At 40.4% G+C, this 22,362-nt stretch overlaps 2 protein-coding genes across 2 annotated transcripts in view; both read left to right on the plus strand.

Moving 5' to 3' along the window:
* yjefn3 (YjeF N-terminal domain containing 3) overlaps positions 1-22,362 on the plus strand; it is a 42,550-nt gene that overhangs the window by 14,233 nt on the left and 5,955 nt on the right. Inside the window, exons 3-4 of the mRNA XM_069694917.1 lie at positions 15,639-15,747; positions 21,141-21,251. Of these exons, the coding sequence (XP_069551018.1) occupies positions 15,639-15,747; positions 21,141-21,251 (220 nt within the window). The remainder of the gene's footprint in view (positions 1-15,638; positions 15,748-21,140; positions 21,252-22,362) is intronic.
* The window catches only part of cbarpb (CACN subunit beta associated regulatory protein b), a 252,131-nt gene continuing 234,723 nt past the window's right edge, over positions 4,955-22,362 (plus strand). The window contains exon 1 of the mRNA XM_069694893.1: positions 4,955-4,964. The gene's annotated coding sequence lies outside the window, so the exon portion shown is untranslated. The remainder of the gene's footprint in view (positions 4,965-22,362) is intronic.

A 22,362-nucleotide genomic window follows, 5' to 3' on the forward strand; every position in this document is an offset into this window, starting at 1 on the left:
GGAGTTTCGTGTGTGCACGATTGACTCTCATCAGTCTCATCTTCTCAAGCGAATACACCTGTTTTGTGCAGGTTTATCATAACACCTGACTGCTGTGCTCTCATTAGAGGCAACTCACTGGAGGATTCCTCTCCCGCTCGCCAGCCTTCTTTTCAACTCTCTCTCATCGTTGTCGATGTTTTTATTCAAAGCGTCTCTGAGGAATTCTCTCTTCATCATCTCCACCATCAGCCTCGGTCTCCTTACGCCTCTCACACATTTCTCCCAATACCACCTGCCAGAAGAGAATCATAAACATGTACGCACCTACCCACCCACGCACCTACCTACCCACCCACACACACAAACACACACATGCATTCATGCATACACACATGCCGGCGAAGCTGTGAAAGGTCGGCCGAATGCCAGTTTTGATACGATGGCTTTTTGGTCCCTCTCATGGTTCCCCCTGCTGCTGTGCTCATCAATTATAAACACCCTGCACATTGTGTGCGCGCGTGTGTGTGTGTACACGTGCAGATGCACTTGTGTGGGCATGCAGTTGTGCCAGAAACAACACATCACTTGGTGTGAAGGCTTCTGGCCAAATGGGTGGGAGACACTGAAAGACAGCGGCAGCATGGGTTTTAGGCGTTCTCATTAATATGCTCAGTGGTGTTTATATTGTGTGTGTGCTCTGTATGTAATTACCTTTCAAATGACCCACCTGCCTTTCCCTCATGAAACTGTCTCCATAGTTTGCCCTGTGAAAAGAGAAGGACACAGAAGATAGGGGATTGGCTCGCACATTCACATTCATATGGAACGCACACACACACACACACACACACACACACACACACACACACACACACACACACACACACACACACACACACACACACACACACACACACACACACACGATGGTTAGCTAGGAAGAGTGGGAAGAGTTTATGTGAAAGGAATTCAAAGAAAGCTTTGGAGAGTTTTCGGCAGCAGCGGAAGCATCATTTTCTTTTTTTTTGTCCTTCCCTGGCTGTCCCCTTGTCCGGGGATTCTCTCTTCTTTTTCTGCCTTTTATTGGCAGAGCTTAGTCTTCTGAGATTAATCTGTTGTATCTGAAGCAGCTGAGCTCAGGCTCTGTGCGTTTCTGCAGGGCCTTCAATGTCCGTAATGGGGACACTGTGGGGAAAAAAAGAAGCAAAAACCCACAAATGAAAATATCCCGCCAAGTTTTTAATCCTCAGTATCGTCCACACCTGAACACCAAACCGTTCATTTACCTCACTAGCTGCTTTTTCAGATGCTTTGTGTTTATGTGGAGAAGAGTCTAACCACAGTCATCACTTGTTAAGGGCAGTAGAAGGGCACTAATTTCAATGCAATGACTAGCAGAACTGACAGAATGACAAATGACATTAAGATGTCTTGGTGGGCTCTGTGGGCATCCTTCATTTGACAGCTGAACCTGCCCTGCTGCCCCACTGAGGTAGAAACTGGCAGGGGAATAACATGCAGAGGAGGTGAGATGCAAGAGTGGCAACAGACACGCCCTGCAGGTCAGAACATCTTCCCTTCATCTGCAGCTTTTTATTTTCACAGTAGATGTAAACGCCTCATATGGAACTTGTAATCCTGAACATTAAATCTCCACCTCTGTTGGGAAAAAAAAAATCAACAAATACCAACGACGTGGTCACAATTTAACACCTCAGAGTCACAGTGTGCTGCTCATTCTGTTGTTTGAGTAATAGTTGAGCTGAGGGCTACACTGCTCTCAAGTGGTTTATTTCAGATATTTCAAACAGACTTTCTAAGTCTAAATCTGTAAGAATAAAAGTGACTGTGCTTTTGCTGACAGACCTTCGTAAAACTCCGACAGCGTTCCTGAAGACACGACCACCTCGAATATATATATTTTTTTAAGCTACACTTGTGTAGCAGACACTTTCTCTTTGTGGTAACTTCTAATTTCTTTACATGCAATTTCTTTTACCTTTAATCTGCAATAACTATGTTTGTAGCCTCTTTGTGTTAGCAGAAACAAGCTGTAACTACAACACAGAGATATTATCACTTTTTAAGTTGTTATCAAACAGTTGCTCATTTACACAACCAGCAGATGCAGTGTGGCCACCTGCTGAATGCAGCAGCAATGGTCACTCTTTTGATTGCTCTATATTGGTCACCACCGATTTCTGAGCAAAGATGATTCTGGCTGCTAAATGCTCAATTTTGTTCATCAGGTACTTGGTAACTTCTTGTTCATCTGCACTCAGAGAAAAGCAGGGAAGTTGTGGACAGGAAAACACAAAGCAGCAGTCTCTCATGACAGCAGAACAACATAACGGCTTACAAGAGAAATACGCTGATTTAAGTTTGCACTTCTATAATTGTTGGACTCCACCTCTAGTTTGTTTTTCCATTTTCAAACTTCAAAATTAGCATTAAAGCAGAAAAAAGATTCTTACAACTATTTTTTAATTTTTTTTTTTTTTTTACACAGTGTTCCCCAAGACATTTAAATCTATTGGAGTTTCCCTTTAGTATCTTTACAAAAAGGTTTGGAAAAACTTAAACTGTGAGAGAGAACACATCCTCTCTAGATGTTAACTGACCACCATGAGCTCTCTCTTTTGCACCATCTGATAGGAATTTAACAACAAAACCATATGCAATACTGTTAAATTGTGAGTGCTTCTATTTCAGATTAAAAAAAATTTAAATTCCTAGGATGTTTTTCTCTTCAGAAGGCAAGACTTTATGCCTGATCATTGAGTTTCAGAATTTAATGAGTTGATATTTGCTACAGAGAATTTTCTTTTTAAATTGAAATACTGAACATTTCCCTTCCTTAAATGTGAATGTTTTGACAGAATAAATATTTTTATAAGGAACATTTTGGTCTGAATTTCCTCTGCGCATAAACAGTTATTGACAAACATACTGTATGTTCTTCTTTTAATCTCCCTATCTGTTCTATAAAATAAATATAAAATAAAATATCTGTCAAATATATATCTTCAAAAACATGTACAGTGAACCCTCGCTATAACGCGGTTCATATATATGCATTGAAATCACATTACGACTATATGTAACGTAGATATATTTAATGTCCAGTTCTATCTATTTCAATTGTAAAATAAAGGTTACTACTTCACGGATTTCGCCTATCACGGTTTCTATTTGGAACGTAACCCCCGCGAAAAACGAGGGTTCACTGTATTCGTTTTCTCCCTCCTCCTCGTCTTACCTTATTTTTTGTATTATCCTTTCCTCCTCCACATTTGGCATCTTGAGATATTTCCCCCCACTCTGCTTCATGTCCTGCAGCTAACCAACCCCGACACGTGGAGCCAAAACGAGCTGTAGACAGAAGTCTTATGGGATTACAGACTGACCTGAAATACAGCAAACGGCACATTATTCCTTTTTAGCTGGTTTCATGGTCCTATCAATTCCCAGTCAACATCAGCTACATAATGACAGTGATCAAACACTATTTCAAACTGTCACAGTGCGGTATTGTGCTCTCAGCTTGTAGACAGGGAGAACTATTTATTTAGCCGGCTGCAGGAAGACTGCCCTCTTCATGACAGGGTTTTATTAGTCTGACTTGTTCCGTTGTTTCTCAGTACCGCCGGCGGCGGCTGTTCTAATTATGCTGTGTCACTTTCTCCTCGGTTCTCTGTGTGCTGCCTCCCCACCTTCCCCATCTAGCCATCATTTATTATGTGACCTCTCTGTTACTGAAGGCGTTCTCATTTTTTACTCTTTTTTTTCAGCCCTACATGATTATAGAGATGTTTTTATTTTCCAATATCAGTTGTTAGTGCAATCCACTGAATAAAAAAAAATAATTCATTATCCCACCATTGTTGTGACTGCTTTGAGTGGTTTGGTCAGGTATGGTTTCTACAGAGCATTAAAAGATAACAGCCAGTGCTCATGATGATTGGCTCTCGCTCTGTGTTTATTAGTTTTGCTTGTTAGCATTTGGTGTTTTTTGTTGAACTCAGACACTGACCAGCATTAGCATTCATTTGGAGCTATTGTTCTGGTCACCTTGTAAATCTTTACTTCCTATTACCCTTTATTTTCAGTTTCTGAGGAAAACATCCACTGCATTCACTCGCTAGTTGCTCAGTTTGTGCTCTCTGCCATATGGAGCAGATAGTGTGCATTTTTTGAGCTTTTTCAAAGAAAGCAGATGCCAACTGCAGATAGAAATTACACTATGAGAGCAATGGGAGTAAATCAAAACAGCTGAGTTGTGGACTAGAAAATCAAAATGAGTTGAAAGACACTGAAATGCTCTATAGAGCTGAGGGGAACTTTTAGAGTTGATATGTGTAGGTTTGTCAGAGCAACCCCTTTCACATCACGTCGTCTTTCAATCTAGTGTTAATATTAAGTATCCAGATTATAGCTGCTTTTAAATGGGGAACAGTTGCTAAATTTGTCCTGTTCAGACCTTGAACTGCAAGCCATCTGAGCAATCCAACAATCTAAAAATGTGAGTTTGAGTGCATTTAGACACCTCATGATGACTTTTACTCACTTGTGTTTTTGTTTGTCTGTGATACGAGTTATTTTAGGGTTGCAGTAACATCAGCTGGAAAATGTTTGCACGGGTTGTGCTGGGTAACAAATGGTTTTATGGCACCGATCGGGTTGCTTCGATATCAAAAAATGCCTCGTTGTTTGGTACCAAATGTCAATACCTAGGCTGCATCCATGATAATACATTTGTGTTAAAACTTAAAACTTTTGCTCCATTTACACAGAAATGAATCTCATCAGTGTCAATGAGCCACAGTGTTTCCCGTTCATAAACTCCACTTGTGGGCCCGACCAGGTAGATAAAATCATTCGGTTTTAACTGAGGTAAATCTCATCTGAGATGATCGAACAAGAACAAAAATTTAAATGTACCAAAACTCACTGACAATTGAATCTCCCAAACCACATCCAGAGGCGGTCAGGTCATGTGCCCACATTGTTGATGTGAAAAAGACACTAGGAAGTGCATTTATATGCAACTATATTGAAAGGGGTTTATAGCACTACTTATGTGCAGTCACATGGTTCTTGCAACCTTGTTGCTATGGCACCCGGGCTGTGCATAAGGGGAAAAGAATTTGGTCATCTTATTTTATTGGTTATGAATTAAAATATCATCACACAGAAACATTATGGAACTGATGCTTAGTTTTTTTTTTTTTTTATTGAGTCTCTACATTGCTGTCTGTGAACGCAGTCGGTCTCAAGTTTAATCTGGAGATGTTTGGATGTACAAACAGCACACAGCCAAGTTCAAACAGCATCAGAGAGATACACATTCATATATATATATCCACATTCAGGCTGCATCCAAAGAGCCGTTCAACCTAAAGCTCAGGGCTACTGATACATGGTTGTTATTAAACTTCAGGTCACTTAACACAGATAGGACATCAATCTGGCGTGTGCTGGCAAGCGGCCTGATAAATCGTGTTAGCCATTCTGCTCTGCCTCCACAACCTGGAGGACAAAAAGCCTGTCTGGTAGAAACAAATGGAAAGTGACATCACTATGATACTGATGCCCCCTGGCTTCCGACTGCGGTATTTGGATTTAAAGCAGAGGCAGAGGTCCTACATGGATGTTCTGGATGAATAGGAGAGAGGATTGAACACCACGGAGGGGGCATGGGATGATGTAACCTGTGGGTATGTGGGTGTGCCGACACTTATGTACGTCTCGTGCACTTAATATCAAGTTGTGCATCTGTGTGGGTGGGTGGGTGGGTGGGTGCTCATCCATCTAGATAACAGCCCCTCTCCTTTTGTGATCACATGATACCTAAAAAAGGATAAATAGACCTGACTCATGGATGGAAAATGTTTAGCTCAGGAGAACTCACTCACTCATACAGTGGAAATATAACAGAAAAGATCTGTCCAACACCTGTGGCTTTAGCTAAATATGATTCATGTTCATCTCCTATGTGTCTACAGGTGCATGGCTGCTGAAATGAGTTACGAGAGGAAAATGTAGGAGCCACTGATTGGGATTATCGAAAGAATGTCTGCCTCGTCATAGCGGATATGAGGTGCATGGGCAGACAGCTAAACTGATTAAGCTGATTTAGAAGAATGATGCTCCTGGAGACGGTCACATGGATGCGATTGTTTGGCTCTCGCACATACACACCACATACAGCCAGCCCTAAGTTATTACCCAAGGAGACTGGAGACACAGTGAGTCACGCCATCCTGATTTGATAAGAATTGAGCAGCATGACGGGGCTCATACTGGGCAGTTAGAATGGGACCATATGGAGGCGCAGGGTCAGCTCCTATCTGCCAGCTGAGGCTGTTTATGAAGCACTCGCTGCGATGGCACCTGATCCTCTTGCCCATCCAATTATGCAGAAGGAAACATTATACATATCTGTATGCTTCCAGCAATCTAAAATGTGAGTTTGAGTGCATTTAGACACCTCATGACGACTTTTACTCACTTGTGTTTTTGTTTGTCTGTGATACGAGTTATTCTAGGGTTGGAGTAACATCAGCTGGAAAATGTTTGCACGGGTTGTGCTGGGTACCAAATGGTTTTATGGCACCGATCGGGTTGCTTCGATATCAAAAAATGCCTCGTTGTTTGGTACCAAATGTCAATACCTAGGCTGCATCCATGATAATACATTTGTGTTAAAACTTAAAACTTTTGCTCCATTTACACAGAAATGAATCTCATCAGTGTCAATGAGCCACAGTGTTTCCCGTTCATAAACTCCACTTGTGGGCCCGACCAGGTAGATAAAATCATTCGGTTTTAACTGAGGTAAATCTTACATGAGAACACATTATTTCACTCTTTTCAAACAATTGTTTTGGCCACTGTCTGAGTTGTGTGCGATTTAGTAACTTTAGGCTTCTCTGTGCGCAGCCGGCTTTCTAGCATCTACCAATTGGCATGTGAAGTGTTTTGGGAAACTCAGTTCAGTTAATTGTAGCATGTAGCGATATCTTTAGTGAGGCTTTTAGGGAGCATCTGTAAATTGTAGCGTCTATTTACAGCTTATACCACATTTTGAAACTTAATATCTAATTAATAATGGGATTATTTTCAGATTGACCAGAAAACTAATAAGAAGGATGGACTTTGGTGAATGACACCATAATGGCTCATGAATTTTTTTATTGACTTTGTATTTCATGAGAAAAGTTGAATTGGAGTCTATGGAGCCAGAGTCTTTTTGAAACCAACCCCTAGTGGCCCGTAGTGGTAATGCAGTTTAAGGCACTTAAACATTGGCCTCTTTTTTTCAGACCTGGAAGCTACATCCAATTTTATATGCAGTCTATGGTTTTAAGTGAGGCAAATCTTACATTAGAACACCTTATTTTACTTTTTTTTTTTTTTTAACTTTTTTTTTTTATCGCGGTTGTGTGCGATGCAGACTTCTCTGCACGCAGACGGCTTGCTAGCATATACCAGAAGCATGTGAGCTGTTTACAGAACAAAATTGTAGCATGTGGCGATAGGCTTTTAGGAGACATCTGGTTGCATCAACGTATAACTTGCATGTGAGATGTTTAGGGTAATCTGTTAATTGCTGTGCTGATAAATAGTGCAGGTTATAATATTCCTCTCTGTCATTTTCTTTGTCAAAATGGATTTTGAAAAATTGGCTCGGTAAAAGATATTCAAGGCATCAGTAGCGGTATTAAAAAACAATACCCAGACTCAACATCTGAAACACACATGCCATGTACTGATTCTGGAAACATGCATATTTATCCACCTACATACTCATACATTCAGACATGCTCTTAGACTGTATTTTAATTTTTTGTTTTTTAAATTTCATTTAACATTCTTTTTTTGTTTTGCTTATTTGAGTTGTTGCATTGTTTTTCGTTTGAAGAAAAGACTCGACAGTCGTGTAGCTGCTTCCATTTCTCCTCATAAAATCCACTGATGCACAACTCTCTGCTAGAATTCATACTGATGCCTTTTCAAATGTCATTTACAATTCTATTCTAAGTTTCACCAACAAATTTACATCTGCGTCCGCTTAACTTCAGGCAGTTTGAAGGCGAACCACTGCATTTCTCTGTTGCCCTCTCTCTTTGCGCCTTTTCCCCTTTACATTGTCTCTTAGCTGGATGCTGCAGGACTTCCTGGAGGTACGCTCCGGGAGGTGTGGCTGGTGATGAAAGGTGTCCTGAGATGACACATGTCAAATTAGATGCACGTGTTAGATAGACATACACCTGAGAAAGCCCACTGATACTTGGGGTATACTTACAAGGGAGCCATCCGAGCTGCTCTAATGCTACGTAGCACATAAACATGGCTGTACATGAGCATGATACGATAATTATGACCGAAACCTTATGGCAGGGACAAGGCTGAGAGTCTGTAATAAGAGGGTAATGATAAAAGTGAACCTTTCAAAGTACTGTAGTTCTATATAGCTTCATTTACCCATTGCAAATTTCCTCTACAGGCATAAGAAGGAAAAACTGTATGCAAAAAGTAAACAAACCAGAACAATAGATTAAATTGACAATAGATTAAAACCCGGGTGAGCCATCTCCCATGTGCTCTCTCCGTCTGTTTCTCTCTCTGTCTCTTGCTGTCACCCATCTAGCTGCCATCACTGTGGTTCAGTGAAGTGCAAAGCTTCATCAGAGCAGCAGGGCTAGAGGGAGACGAAGGGTGGCAGAATGGGAAGGCCAGAGTGGCAGAGGGAGATAATGCAGAGAAAGAAGATGGAAAAGGCTAAACTTCGGGTGAGTGATGAGATCAGCGAAGTTGGAGATCAAAGGACAGCCCACTAGAGAGATGGCACCGGCAAGATGGGTGATGAAAAGGAGACGGGAAAAAGCAGAGTTGAGAGTCTGGTGCCACACAGTTATATTTGAGATTCTGTCATTTTCTATTTGTTTAGTCAATTTTAAAAGCATTTTTTTTAAATTAGCTTTTACATTGTTCAAGCAGAATGGCACCAGCTTGTTCATACATTTGATAGACAGGTAATTGCAGGAAGAAAATAAAAGGAAACCAATTAAAAAGACCCAATACAATTTTAAGGCCTCCCCGCCCCACACGCACCATCTTCGATCCCCTCACTTTTAATGCAGCATTAACCTCGGGTCTAAATTCTAATTGTCCAAAGTGAATCGCTTCAACTCTTATGACATTCACAGCCGCCTCAACTGTGCTTGAATACAAAAATATTAGCTTTCTAACAGGCTAAACTAAGATGGTGAAAATGGTATAAACATCACACCAGCATGCAACATCAGCTAGTTAACATTTTCATTATAGGTAGATCCTTAGTCCTCAATAATAGATATGATATGAAAGGCCACTTACTGCTCAGTCGCTATCTGAACTCTAAATGTCAACCATTTCTACCAAGTCATTTGGTAGGCTTATGTGGCAGTGTATGACTTGAGATTAGGTACATTTAAATGGGCATACTGTAGGCTACATATGTATATTTTTGTATATACTGTATTTATGACATATTTGACAGTATATGACTGATAACAACCTCTCACATGGAAATCCTCAGTGTCTTCACTACTTTGGTTTCCTGAGATGGTGAGGATGTTTCGCTCCATATATACCTATTTATCAAGAGACACCCACTGTACACTACAAAGGGCACTTACTGGAAAGGCAATTGTGGAGAACACGAAGGCTTTTACTGCACTGAGTTTAAGCTGACGCATCACCGTGTTCTATTAACCGTGATAGACGGAAACAAAGTAGATGCTAATTTATATGGAAATATCACAGATTAGTACTGTAAGGAGGACCGAAAGAGACATAATAAAGTGGTTTCCTTCTTATCAGCATGTTATTTGATGTGGTACTTTATTTGTGTTTAAAAGGTCTGGAGTATCCTTAACGGCTGTCGAGTATTAGATAGAGCAGGAGGTGGACAGATAATGGGCGAGAGGACGGGTGGAGAGGGGAGCAGAGAGGAGGACAGCGGAACTACTGAGCTGCGCCTTTTGATTCTCTCTGTCCTCTCCAAAGCAGGAGTCGGACTAATTACAACCTGCTCTTCAAGCGAGCAGAACAGCTCCCTTCACACACATCACCCTCTACTGGTGGGTGCAGTTCAGTTAAGTACACAACAGTACATTTAGTGCAGGTAAGAGCAGGGCTGTACAATTGCTTTTATGAGGTAGCACTGGAGCTGAGGAACAAAACACGCACAACGTTTAGCAATACAGAGTACAAGTCGGACCTCCACCCTCCGTAAGGGCTAAAGTTGATCATTTTCAAGACATAAAATGCATAAAATGATTCAAACATGGCAATTGAAACTATTTCTTAGTTTCAATTGCCATGTTTGAATCATTGCACTTTAATTTGAATTGTAAACATGAATTTTCAAATTATAAACTTTATTCGTGCTAACATGGCCCAAGTGGCAATGATAGCATGCATATGTTAAGCATATCATGTTTACTATCTCATTTTGCATGCTAACATTTGCTTATTATCACTGAACACTCAGGCCCTGTTTACACCTGGTATTAACATGCATCTTTATTGTTGTGATTACAAGCTCTAAGTTCACACTCACTGTTAGAATGTGTCTCTGTGTGTGACCACTTGTGATCAGATCTCACTTCTCTGCTCTGTATGTAAAAAACAAACAAACATGAATATTATTTCTGATTGAAAAGACTGAATGTGTTGCTGTTTTTAACCAGAAGGAGGCAGCAAGGATCATCCTGCTCCTGCTGGAAATTAAAAGAAAAAGAGGAATTCATCTTGGTGTTTTGCACTTTGTTATGACGCTGTTGGAGCGAGAGTGTTTGCGCACTTCTGCCTAAACTGAGGATGTCAGTTGAGTAGGAAGTCTTTCAATGTGGTCCTGGTACATTAGCATACACACTGCTCAAAGAATGTGGCCATACGGCCCAGACCACCTTCGAATGGGGTCTGAGTGATCGGATCTCAATGTATTCACACCTTTAATTAGAGCTGTGTACTTGTGATCGGATCACCCAAGACATGTTTAATGGAAAGTGTAAAAAAGGGCCTCAGCTTCCTTCATTGTCAAATTCAATTAAATTAAGATTTTTACCAACATTTTCCAAAACCAAAAGTATCAGTGTAGTGTTACAAAAGGAAAAGGCATCATATTGTCAGGGTACACTGTTTTGGGAACATGAGTGTTCAAAATTTCATGGCAATCCATCTAATAGTTGTTGAGTTCTTTTAGGCGGGATCAAAGTAATGGTTTAGAGCTATGGAGTTAGAGGCTGGAAGTTATTTTCAATCTTGATCAACAGCCAGTGTTTTAAGGAAGCTGTCAGCAATCTGGGTTCTCTTTGCACATTTAAAAAATAATAATAATAAAAAAAAAAAAAATATATATATATAATATTATTTTTTTTAATATATATATATATTCTCTAAATGCACTTTAGTATTTTTGTAAAGCAAAAACAGGCTTGATCTGTCTGTCCCTCATTTTCTTTGCTTTAGAAGAGCTCTGCATTTCAAGTAAAAAAAATAGTTGCTTGTTGACCAGTCTTTCACTTCCAGTTATTTTAATCCTGCTCCTTATCCCACCAGCAGATCACTCTGGAAAGGTGGAAATTAGGCAAACTAAGAGGGAGGGGGTGGTGAAATGTGGCTATTTCAGTCTTCCAGTGTTAGAAAAATAGAAGCCCTTCTGATGCAGTATTCAGCAGAGGATTCATCTCTCATATGACACAAGTAGGTTTCATAGCTAGAGATTACTTGTATATTTTATATATACATATATATACACACACACACACACACACACACAAATACATATGTCTATAGTTCCGCATATAGAGTATTTCATTGGCTGCTTACAGGATGAGTTTAACATGTGTGCTGCTTTGTCACAGGACTGTTTAGTTGAATTGCTCTCTCTCTCTCTACTAGATTTATTTGTGTTTGTATTCATGCTATACGCTGCAATGTTTTCTATACGAGTCATTCAAATTGTTGTCTCTAAACTCTTTACGTATTAACGATCAACAAATGTTCTTTAATTGTACAGGGGCATTGAGAACTGATGGATTAGTATTTCTTTTATTTTGGTACCCTTTGTGATTGCCACACTTTTATCTACACCATAACAATTTATTCACGTGTTAAATTGTAATGTTTATACAACCTCCAACCTCGCCATTATTATTCAAATTTTTTTTTTTTTTTTTTGTCTTGGCTGCATAAGTGCTTCCGCCATTTGCTGCTTCTGCATGGCCACAAATTCCCCACAGAGGCCATTCAAGTTTCATTTGACCTTATCTCATGAGTGAAGTAAACAGATTCATTAAGCAGGTTATGATCATAGTTACGCAGTGCTACACTGAAGGTGATGCACTGCAGGAGCACATCAGACGCAGCATGGGGAAATCAACTCTCCCTCCAGGGACGACTGTGGCCACAGGTGCAAAACAAGCTAATATTCATAAGGCCCCATTTTTTCAGTTGCTACACTTAAACACACACACACACACACACACACACACACACACACACACACACACACACACACACACACACACACACACACACACACACACACACACACACACACGACCACACATTTTTTTTTTTTTTAATCAAGAACTGTCTTGTATTTGTCCTTGAGCAAATGGAAGCAATTTCAAGATTGGTAATCGAATTTACATTAATTACATAGAATTTATTTATGTACTTTTTTTTAGTAGCTTCTGGTATTAAGAATTACAATATGCATGATCAAAGCTGGTAATTGTAAAGACATGAAGCAGCCATCTGTTTTTAGTCTGTCTAAGCTGTGTGCTGCTCCCTCATGGTGGAGTCTCCTGGCTAAAATTAGCAACTGTTGAGCTACACGCTCACAACACTTTGTTCTGACAGTAATGTTAAGAATCAATAGTAACTGCCTGTTCAGCAGCAGTGGTCTCATTGTGATCACATCGGTCCTGGGCTGAGGTTTCTCTCCCCATCAACAGCACCACCTATTTTTACACAGATTGGATTATCCCCGACTTCTCTGTTTTAAAGGCAAACACACAAAATAGCCCGTCCGCATGCAGAATCAATTCGGCTCAATAAAACCTGTGAGAAGCTCCGGTGCTGTCGCCAACAGCAAAACACAGAGCGAACCTTGTGGACTGAGATGAACTTTCCAAAGATCAACTTGTCACAGTGACTCAGGAAACATCCCTGAGGTGAGCTGTGGGTGACAGCTGCTGTCGCTCCACTGGCACAGGTAAATGCCAGAAGCCCCACTTGGATGCACTGGCTTGCTGACACACACACACACACACACACACACACACACACACACACACACACACACACACACACACACACACACACACACACACACACACACACACACACACACACACACACACACACACACTGCTGTGTCTTATAAGAACCTCAGAGGAACACAATAATACTAACCATCAGTTACTGTCACCACAAACAATAGAGACCAATAACAGAATAAAGAACTGCATGCATCTTGTTACAGTTACATTAGTCTCATATACACACTAACATAAAAATATAAAAACACATAAACACACGCAAACATGGCTACAAGGACAGAGAGTCACCCTGAGCTTGAGATGCAGTCTTTCACTGTATTTGTTCAGAATAAACGGAACAAAATTCGAAGCTTCATCTGGCTTGTGCTCAAGGTTCTCCCTGAAAAATAGATACAACTGCATAACAATTGTGAGACAGCAGCATAGTACAGCATTATTATTGCATAAAAGACAAAAAATGATTTAATTACAATAAAAATGATGATTGAGGATCTAAATATTCAAAAAATGTGGATCTCTGCGAAATCAGCCCCTTCGTTTAAAACAAATGTGTTGTGTAGTTTATCCGTATCCCTTATTAGAAAGCTCTGTTCATCTGTGTGCATGTTTAAACGCCTCATAATATGAATCCATCTTATGTGGTGGCTGAATTTACTGTACAGTACATGTCAGTGTCTTGTGTACCAGAGTTGCTTTGTGCAGTTCCCATTGTTTTTTTCTTTTTTATATCGACACACATGATGTAACAAGAAAAAGCACAAATGATGTAACACAAAGAAATGCATGCACACATACTGTACGTCCACTTGCAAAAACAGCTCCTGATCTCCTTTAAGAGGTAAAGATGTGAAGCAGAATGGCGCGACTTTGTAGAGTCAGTGCTGATTATGTGCGTAATATGGATTTCATGCATCGATCTTCATGCTCTTATTGGTTTGCAATTGTCATACTCAATAGTCATAACTTGATGAATGGGTTTTAATAGGCTGGAAACCCATATATAATTGAATTACACTTTAATCCTTGTTCAGCCTCTTCTGCTTTAGTTTTCTTAGATTTCTCTGAGCAGGTTTTGAAACACAGGAAATTGGGTGAAAAATGACAACATCCTGCTATATTTTAAGAAAAGACTCATCAACCAGATTTTCTGCTTGAGAGCTGCGGTACTGAGGAGGACCACCAGGTGTCTGTAGAGTAATATGGATGTGTCCTCAAATGTAGAGGGCAGACTTAAATGATTTCTCTTGGCTCATTCCTTGCTCTTCATACTCTGAATAACAGGCAGCAGCCCTACGGCTGTGGCTAATGTTACCATTGCTGTGTCGTCCTAACTGCATTTGTTACACACACACACACACACACACACACACACACACACACACACACACACACACACACACACACACACACACACACACACACACACACACACACACACACACACACACACACACACACACACCTCCATGCTAAAAGCAGCACCAGCAGGCTCCAATACAGCAGCATTAGTCACACTGTCACCATGCAGCGGGCAGCCAGAGGAAGCAAAGTAGCAATCAGAGAGAACATGTGTGAACATTAGATCGCAAATATATGGACAAATACATCAACGTCAGGCTGCGTTCACATTCACACTGGCACAAACTGGCCTGTGTCGGCTACTGTAAAGGCTACAGCACAGCTTATCAATCACATATTGTGATTTGAGCCTCATGATCATAGTTTCCCAGAGGCTGTTAAGGTTTTTTATTTTATGAGAAAAACTTAGCTTATAGACATGCTCTCACTCATTTATTATGCAAATAAATAGATTAGCTGTGTTGCAAATGCTGTGTATGTGTGTTTTTAAATCACTTTTCAATAATTTATCATTTCTGTCACGTTGGCCTGAGCAAATGCACAGGAGCAGTTTTTGGAATTTAAAAAAAATGTCAGGATTTAATAACCCAAGAAATGAGAACAAACAAAATGTATTGACTAACGTGGGCACTAAATGAGCTCATCTGAACAGAGCTGAACTCAAATCGATTGATTCCAACTAAACATTAACCGGACCTGTGGGGAACAGACACAGTTCAGTGTATTTGAGGCTGGAAACCCATATATAATTAGGCTAAATTATGAATTATATGTGAAACCTTTCAATAATGCTCAGAGGATTTCTTGAAGCAGACCAGTGATGACATGGAACACTTTCCAGTTTTCTGCCCAGACAGCTTAACGGCCAGTTTTGCTATAGATGTTTTTTTTTTTAATTGATGATGAAGATGAACCAACATTCTTTACGAACAGCATGTCTCATTCTGTGTCCGTCAGTAAAGGGGAGGCAACAGCTATCGAGACAGAACTACTGAGGGACTACAGGTTTGGACAGCAGCAGCTGATAGAGATTTGGGGACAAGCGTGCGCCCTCGCCATCACTAAGGTCTGTACACCTTCTATCTTCCATCTTTTATGTTGTAAGTCTGTCTTTATTCCCATCTTAATTCTTTCTTGCTTTCTTGTTACCCCCACATGAGGCAAACCCACATCCATTCATGAATCCATCTGGCCATCCAAATTTGTGTGGTCATGGGTAGGTTCATCCAAAATTACTCCAGTAAATAAAAGCTGGGACAAATAATATCATTCCAGTATGTTGTTACTGCAGTTTTACTGTGAAATGGATTGTGGCTTGAATGTGCTGTTATGCTTTCAAAAGCTTGTTTCTTTGGACCATTGAACCGGAAGCACCAAAACAATCAACACCGGTCACATTCACAACAACGTATGTGTGTGTGTGTGTGTGTGTGTGTGTGTGTGTGTGTGTGTGTTTTGTGTCTGAATTTTTGGGTGAATTTAGCATTACTCTTAGTAGCTGTATAACAAGCAGTTCAGCCATATTTTTCATATACTGTACTGTGTAATATGTTTTTTTGATGAGTATGTGTGCTCTTTTACTCTCAGCTCTTTGTACTGCATTGAAATAGCAAAGTTCAACTCAAACAACATTTACTAACCATTTGTCAAACAAAGCTTTTTTTCAGTCCTTACATAAATTTTGTCAGGATCTACACCGATCCGATCAAAACTTTCTTTGTTGTTTTTTTTTAAATTTCAAATTCACCAAATGTTTTTGTAAACATTTTCAGATCACTGTCATGTTATGTCACAAAATGCAATTAGTAGCCTCTACTGTGTAGCGCAGCGCAAACCATCTCTAAACATCACTGATTTACCATTTGTCATTTACCATTTGATCGTGCGAGGGCAAAAAGTCACAGCTGCTGCTTCTTACACTCCTAATTTACATTAACTTGCATGCAAAATGTGTGATTATTATGTCGAGGAAATGCTCCAACTTTCTGTGACATTTACTACCGAACATTCGAGGCAGAACACCTGAGCTCACTCAGTGGCAGCGCTCCTTAACCCAACCACACCGGTCCAGAACCACAGCTCTTCTTCTCTGGGGTGGCTGCAATTTCATTGTGCTGTGATCTGGACTGCGTCAAGCCGAGAGTGCATGTCTGTGGGTGTGCATGTCTGTGGGTGTGTGTGTGTGTGTGTGTGTGTGTGTGTGTGTGTGTGTGTGTGTGTGTGTGTGTGTGTGTGTGTGTGTGTCAGTGGAGGGCTGTTAGGAACATATGTGGTTCCCTTTGACCAGACCACTGGCTTGGTCTACAGCCACACTGGTTTCCTCAGCGGGCTCTTCAGCAGGCTGTGATGAATAAGAGTCTGAGCTACAAGACACATGAAACCTTGCTTTGCTGTCAGAAGGAGGGGTGAGGAGAAAAAGAGGGAAAGAGATGAAAAAAAAAAGAAAAAAAGAAAGAGAGGTGAGCAGAAACACTAACGAGTAGTTTATAGGAAAGAAAAAGTGCCAGCATCGGCTTAATGAGACATCTTGCTTTAGAAAAATCCAAGAGGGGACAGATATGAAACTGGGGACAAAAAAGAAAAGCTGAGACAGGCAGAGTGACAGCATCAGTCAGAAGTAGATACTTTATGTTTTCCCATCAGAGTGTGTGATTAAACCCACCACATCCACTTCCCCTCTATTATCATGAGCTGCTGCTGGACCCGCATGCCTGGCCCTCCACCACCAGCCCCGACAGCATAGCCTTACTAGACAAACATGGCCTGGATGCTGTAGCTCACTGCTGCCCACAGCCGCCGCCGGCACGTTACCGCTTACATGACATCATTGCTATTTAGGGAAAATTACAGTAGAAGGAGATGCAGACAGTCTGATTTCATTGCTGGCCTACTGCTGTTGGCTTCCAAGTACACCACACAAACAAGCATGTGCTTTGTCACACACGCACACACACACACCTACACGTCAGGTTGCCAGACAGATTATAGGTTTTCTGTAAGTAATCCTTTTATTGTTCCAACAGCAGCGGCCACAACCACCAGGTCCAGACTGTGTGTGTGTTTCTGCATCAGTCTGAGGCTTTTCAACACCTGAGTGCAGACAGCAGACGTTTTTGTTACCACACAGCTATAAAAGAGTTTACAGGAGCCCCTGGACTTTAGTTTGGTCTTCTAGTATAAATATTAAAGGCAGTATTTTTCTGCATATGTGAGTATATTTGTGTTTTTAGGACCCTGATGATGTTTTCTCAGGTTCGGTGTGTGTTTCAGGTTGATTGGAGGTGAAGGCTCATGTGCCATTAACAATTATTTCAAAGAGGTATTCCCGCAGAGACGTAATTACAATCAAGACAGACATTTTCTGCAGTAGTTGTGTGCATGTGTTGGTGTGTGCACTCTGCACTCTCATGAACTTTCATTTTAATTGGGGCCCTTCCTGAAGTTTGCACCCATGTTTAACTTTTAAAAGTGTTCAGAAGAGATAATTGATAATTGACAGCATAGTTTAAATATAAACTCTCTTATAAGGATTTGGATTTAAAGAACTGTTATATAAAGACACATGACACCAGCAATGTTCATGGAAACAACATCAAACAGCAACCAGATGACAAATCTGCTGAACAGATGCAACAAACCCCCTGTCTGCACTTGTAGAAACCACATATACATTAAAAAATATCATAAATATCGCACTCGCTGGGAAACATCTGAACAAATTTATTAACGTAAAACTGAGTCATAAAACCAGTTTTTTTTTTCTCCCCAAAATAAATTTGATGCAGAGAATTTGAACTGTTTGAAACATTTGACATGATCACAGATTTGTACTGAGATACTTCAAGCTGATAAAGGAAAGGAGTGAAGTTGTTGCTAATTACTTCCACTTATTCGGTGAACTATTTGAAGGCTCATTATCAGAACAGTAGTTTGAATAGATATGTGTTGGGGTATCAAGTTTTTCCCTCTCAGAGAGATGGGACAAAAGCCTCATAATTGATCAGAGCTGTGTCTGAATTGATCCGGCCAGATCCATTTCTGGCTCCACACCTTCAGCAGTGTGTAATGTCTGCAGGCAGCGTGAAAAGGCTCCAACACGGATCCTCCTGATGCTCCTTAACATTTACAGAAAAAGTCATTAAACCTTCTTGAGAATTTGTGCATGTTTAAAAAAAAAAAAAAAAAAAAAAAGCAGACAGAGAGAGTTCAAAGGAAAGGAGTCACAAGACAGCCAAGCTAATACAGGCAGGTTGTTTTTGCTCCACGGCAGGAACCAAGCCTTACACATAGAAATATTCATCTGTGCAGCTTTACGTCCACCATTTCTTTGCTTACATTTTTATTTTTGTCTTGTAATACCTTGTGTACACGAGTGGTTTGACAGCAGGGGGCATCACTAACAGACATGCTTAGTCTGTAATGGCTTGTTGTGGTAATTACAGATAGCATTCCCTCCAGGGGGCAGATCAGCTCAGAACTCTGAACATGATGCCACACACACATTTACATTTACAGAAGGGGTAAAATTGCGAAAAATCGACCTTCAGTCTAAGATGAAAATGAAAGATGTCCTGTTTTCATGTGTTCTAGTCTTTAGTCGTTTCCTATCAATCACCACCTTCTGTATCTCCGATAATATTATCAGCCCGATGGCCCTCAAGGGCCATAACAGCTTCTCCTCCTTCTCATTGAGGCTGCGTGATAATTTCTCACCTGAGCTGTTATGAAGAAGATAACGGCCGCTTTGTTTCCTCGAGGATTCATCGCTGTATGTAATACTCTCAGACTCTTGTTATATTCAGTTATCCGATGTGGGGATTGGCCTATTTCTCCAAATAAACGTTCTCCTTGTGAATAATTGTGAAACAGGAAGTGAATAGATTTAATGCACAGTGGAAGAATTTCAGTTTATTTCAAGCTCAACATTTGGAAGGTCAAAATGAAAAGAGCATAATTTCCTCCCTCTGTCGGAACCAACATAATATAAAGTTATAATTTCAATAATATGACACATACAATTTTTATAGCCTGAAATGAAAGTGTTATTATTTTGTAATCATGGTGCAGCCATGTAGTAACTGTAAATAACTTTTAGGTGCAATAAAACAATACAGATGGAAAAAAAAATATTTTATTAGGTTGTAACAGCTCATAAATTATGGCGTAACTACTTTTTGAATACAGGATTCTCCTGAAATAATTACAAGTTACAGAGACGTCACAAAAAGGGGGATGTTATAAATTCGTTCATGAATATATGTGTATCTGTTTAAAAGTCCACCACTTTAATTTCAGCCATAAATGCAACACTGTACCCAGAAATCATTTCATCACAATATCTCATAAAAATAGTGACATTATTAATCTAGTTTCCAACATACTATATATAAAAATGGCTAGCCTTTAATTAAAAATGTGTTATTTTGTTCTATTTATACGTTATCCTCTCTTTTATGAGCCCCGCAATTACAAAATACTTGGACTATAATTTGTGGCCTGTGATCTAAACGTTTCTGTGAACTGCAGTCATGGACTATTTCTAGCAGTGATAAAACTGGGTTAATTGGTCTTTCAACTTGTGTTCTGACAAACATTTATTGGGCTCTAATTGAACAGGATTTCGGCATGAACTCAGTTTTCCCTCAATCTCCAACTCTTCTTCTCGTTCATGAAATTATGCTGGGAACAATCATTCTTGTGTCATGCAGAAACTCTCAATTAAAATGCGCTAAAGCCCCCGAAAGCATCAGCTAACAATCCATAATGTGGCAATGAATCTGATGCTTTCAGGAATCTGTGGAAAATGAAGCCAGACACGTTCAGGGCTTTAAGTAATGATCGCGGCGTATATACGCACACACTTGCATACATTCCGTCACACAGCACTTCTGTTTAGGTGTCGGAGATGGAAGATTACCTAGTCAGGATGACAGTTCCACAGGCGAATACCCGTCAATTTTAAGAAGGTGCACTGTGATTTATAAGGGAACGTGTGGCCAGTAAACGAGGCAGATGCCAGCAGCTCGCTCCACTCAGAACGTACACGGAAAGTGTGTTATATATATACAGAAGCATCCCATGGTGAGGACACCGCTATTTTTCCACTGCTGCCAGGGTTATTTTAATGAGATTGGACCTTTTCACATAGATGGAAGAGACAGAGGAGCCGGGGCCATTTCCAACCTCGTCTGGCATCCCTGGCATGCTGCGGTCAGGCACTCTGAATATGATGGAGAGGCTGAGGTTCAGATCGGATGACCCTCATTGAAGCCTGAGTTGGAGGGATAATACTGAATCTATCTTCATCTTGCTGTCACTATTGTTCTCTATCAATAACCCCTTCTATTTTCTCTTCCACACATCTCCTTTATCCCTTTGTTGTACATTTTTCCCTTCCCTCAGTCATCAGCTCAAACTCCGTTTCTAACTCTTCTTCTTTTGTTGTGGTGTCTCCACCAGGCCTACCCTCTCAGCTCTCTAGCAAAGAAACAGCCAACAGTGCTGGTGATCTGTGGTGCAGAGCAGAACGGCTCCATTGGCCTGGTGTGTGCCCGACACCTGCGCATGTTTGTAAGTAACCTAAGAGTACATAAGTGTAAAAAGTGAGTGTCTACAATCCAACAACATGACAAATGATCTGGAATAAGACAGTCTGGTTCTTAGTGAAGCATTTAGACGATACAAATAAAACCAACCAATCTTTCAAACTTTAACTTGCGTCATGACTTACAGGGGATCTCGTATACAGGCCCTCAGTGTTTTACAGAATTTCACTTCAGCTCCTGTAAACGGCTCGGGGCAGTTATCCCATTACGCTCTCTGCAAGGGCACTCAGACAGTCATGATATCATGCTATTGTTACTCTCGTTAAAGCCGTCTTGTGCCTTTCCTCTGTGGCCGCAATGTGATGTCATGATCATGATGTCTGCAGCTCAAGCCGCATACGGACTGACATTTCAAGACGAACTGCTTTTGGCAGAGGAAGCTCTATCCTCTCCAAACATACAACAGATCAAAAGTAGTAACTTTTCGTTTGAGCGCATAGTGCTATGGCCTTGGCCCGGCCTGTGACTTTATTGTGAGGGATATATTGGATGTGTTTTTAGGATCTTTGGCTTAGAGTGGAATGCATCTATACACTTTACCATATGTGTCGGACATACTAGATTTACAGCGCATTGATAGTTCTGATTAAAAACACGTTAGACAGACTTTATTTGAGCAACCCGATAGCTCTCTCTGGACTCTCTCTTCCCCTCTCTGCCGACTCTGTCTTTTCCCCCTCAAGTCCAAGAACAAGGTCACAGGTCATCTTTTGAGCGATATATATATATATATATTTTTTTTACCCTGGAATTCCAGAAATGAATAAGAAGCATCTATATAACTTTACCAGTTAGACATTGATTCCCTCTATCAAATATTTATTGGGTATTTGTCTGCTACTTTCTGCTTTATTGATTCTAATGTTTTTACCTTCTGCCTTGTGTAATTTTTTTTTACCTATTGTGAAACATTTACCCCATATTGAAATGTGCTACATAAATAATGTTTTAATATTATTATTCCTAAAGTGACTGCACACTACACCAGGCCGATTGGGACCTCACTTGTCTGAGTTTGCTCTAACTTGAGAAGCTTAAATACTTACTTTGGCCTACGAATCGCTGTCTTGGTGTAA

Source organism: Brachyistius frenatus, unplaced genomic scaffold (assembly GCF_029030835.1).
Source record: "Brachyistius frenatus isolate BFR_SWC_R1_liver_20210118 unplaced genomic scaffold, ASM2903083v1 Contig_18, whole genome shotgun sequence".
In the NCBI taxonomy this organism is placed as follows: domain Eukaryota; kingdom Metazoa; phylum Chordata; class Actinopteri; family Embiotocidae; genus Brachyistius; species Brachyistius frenatus.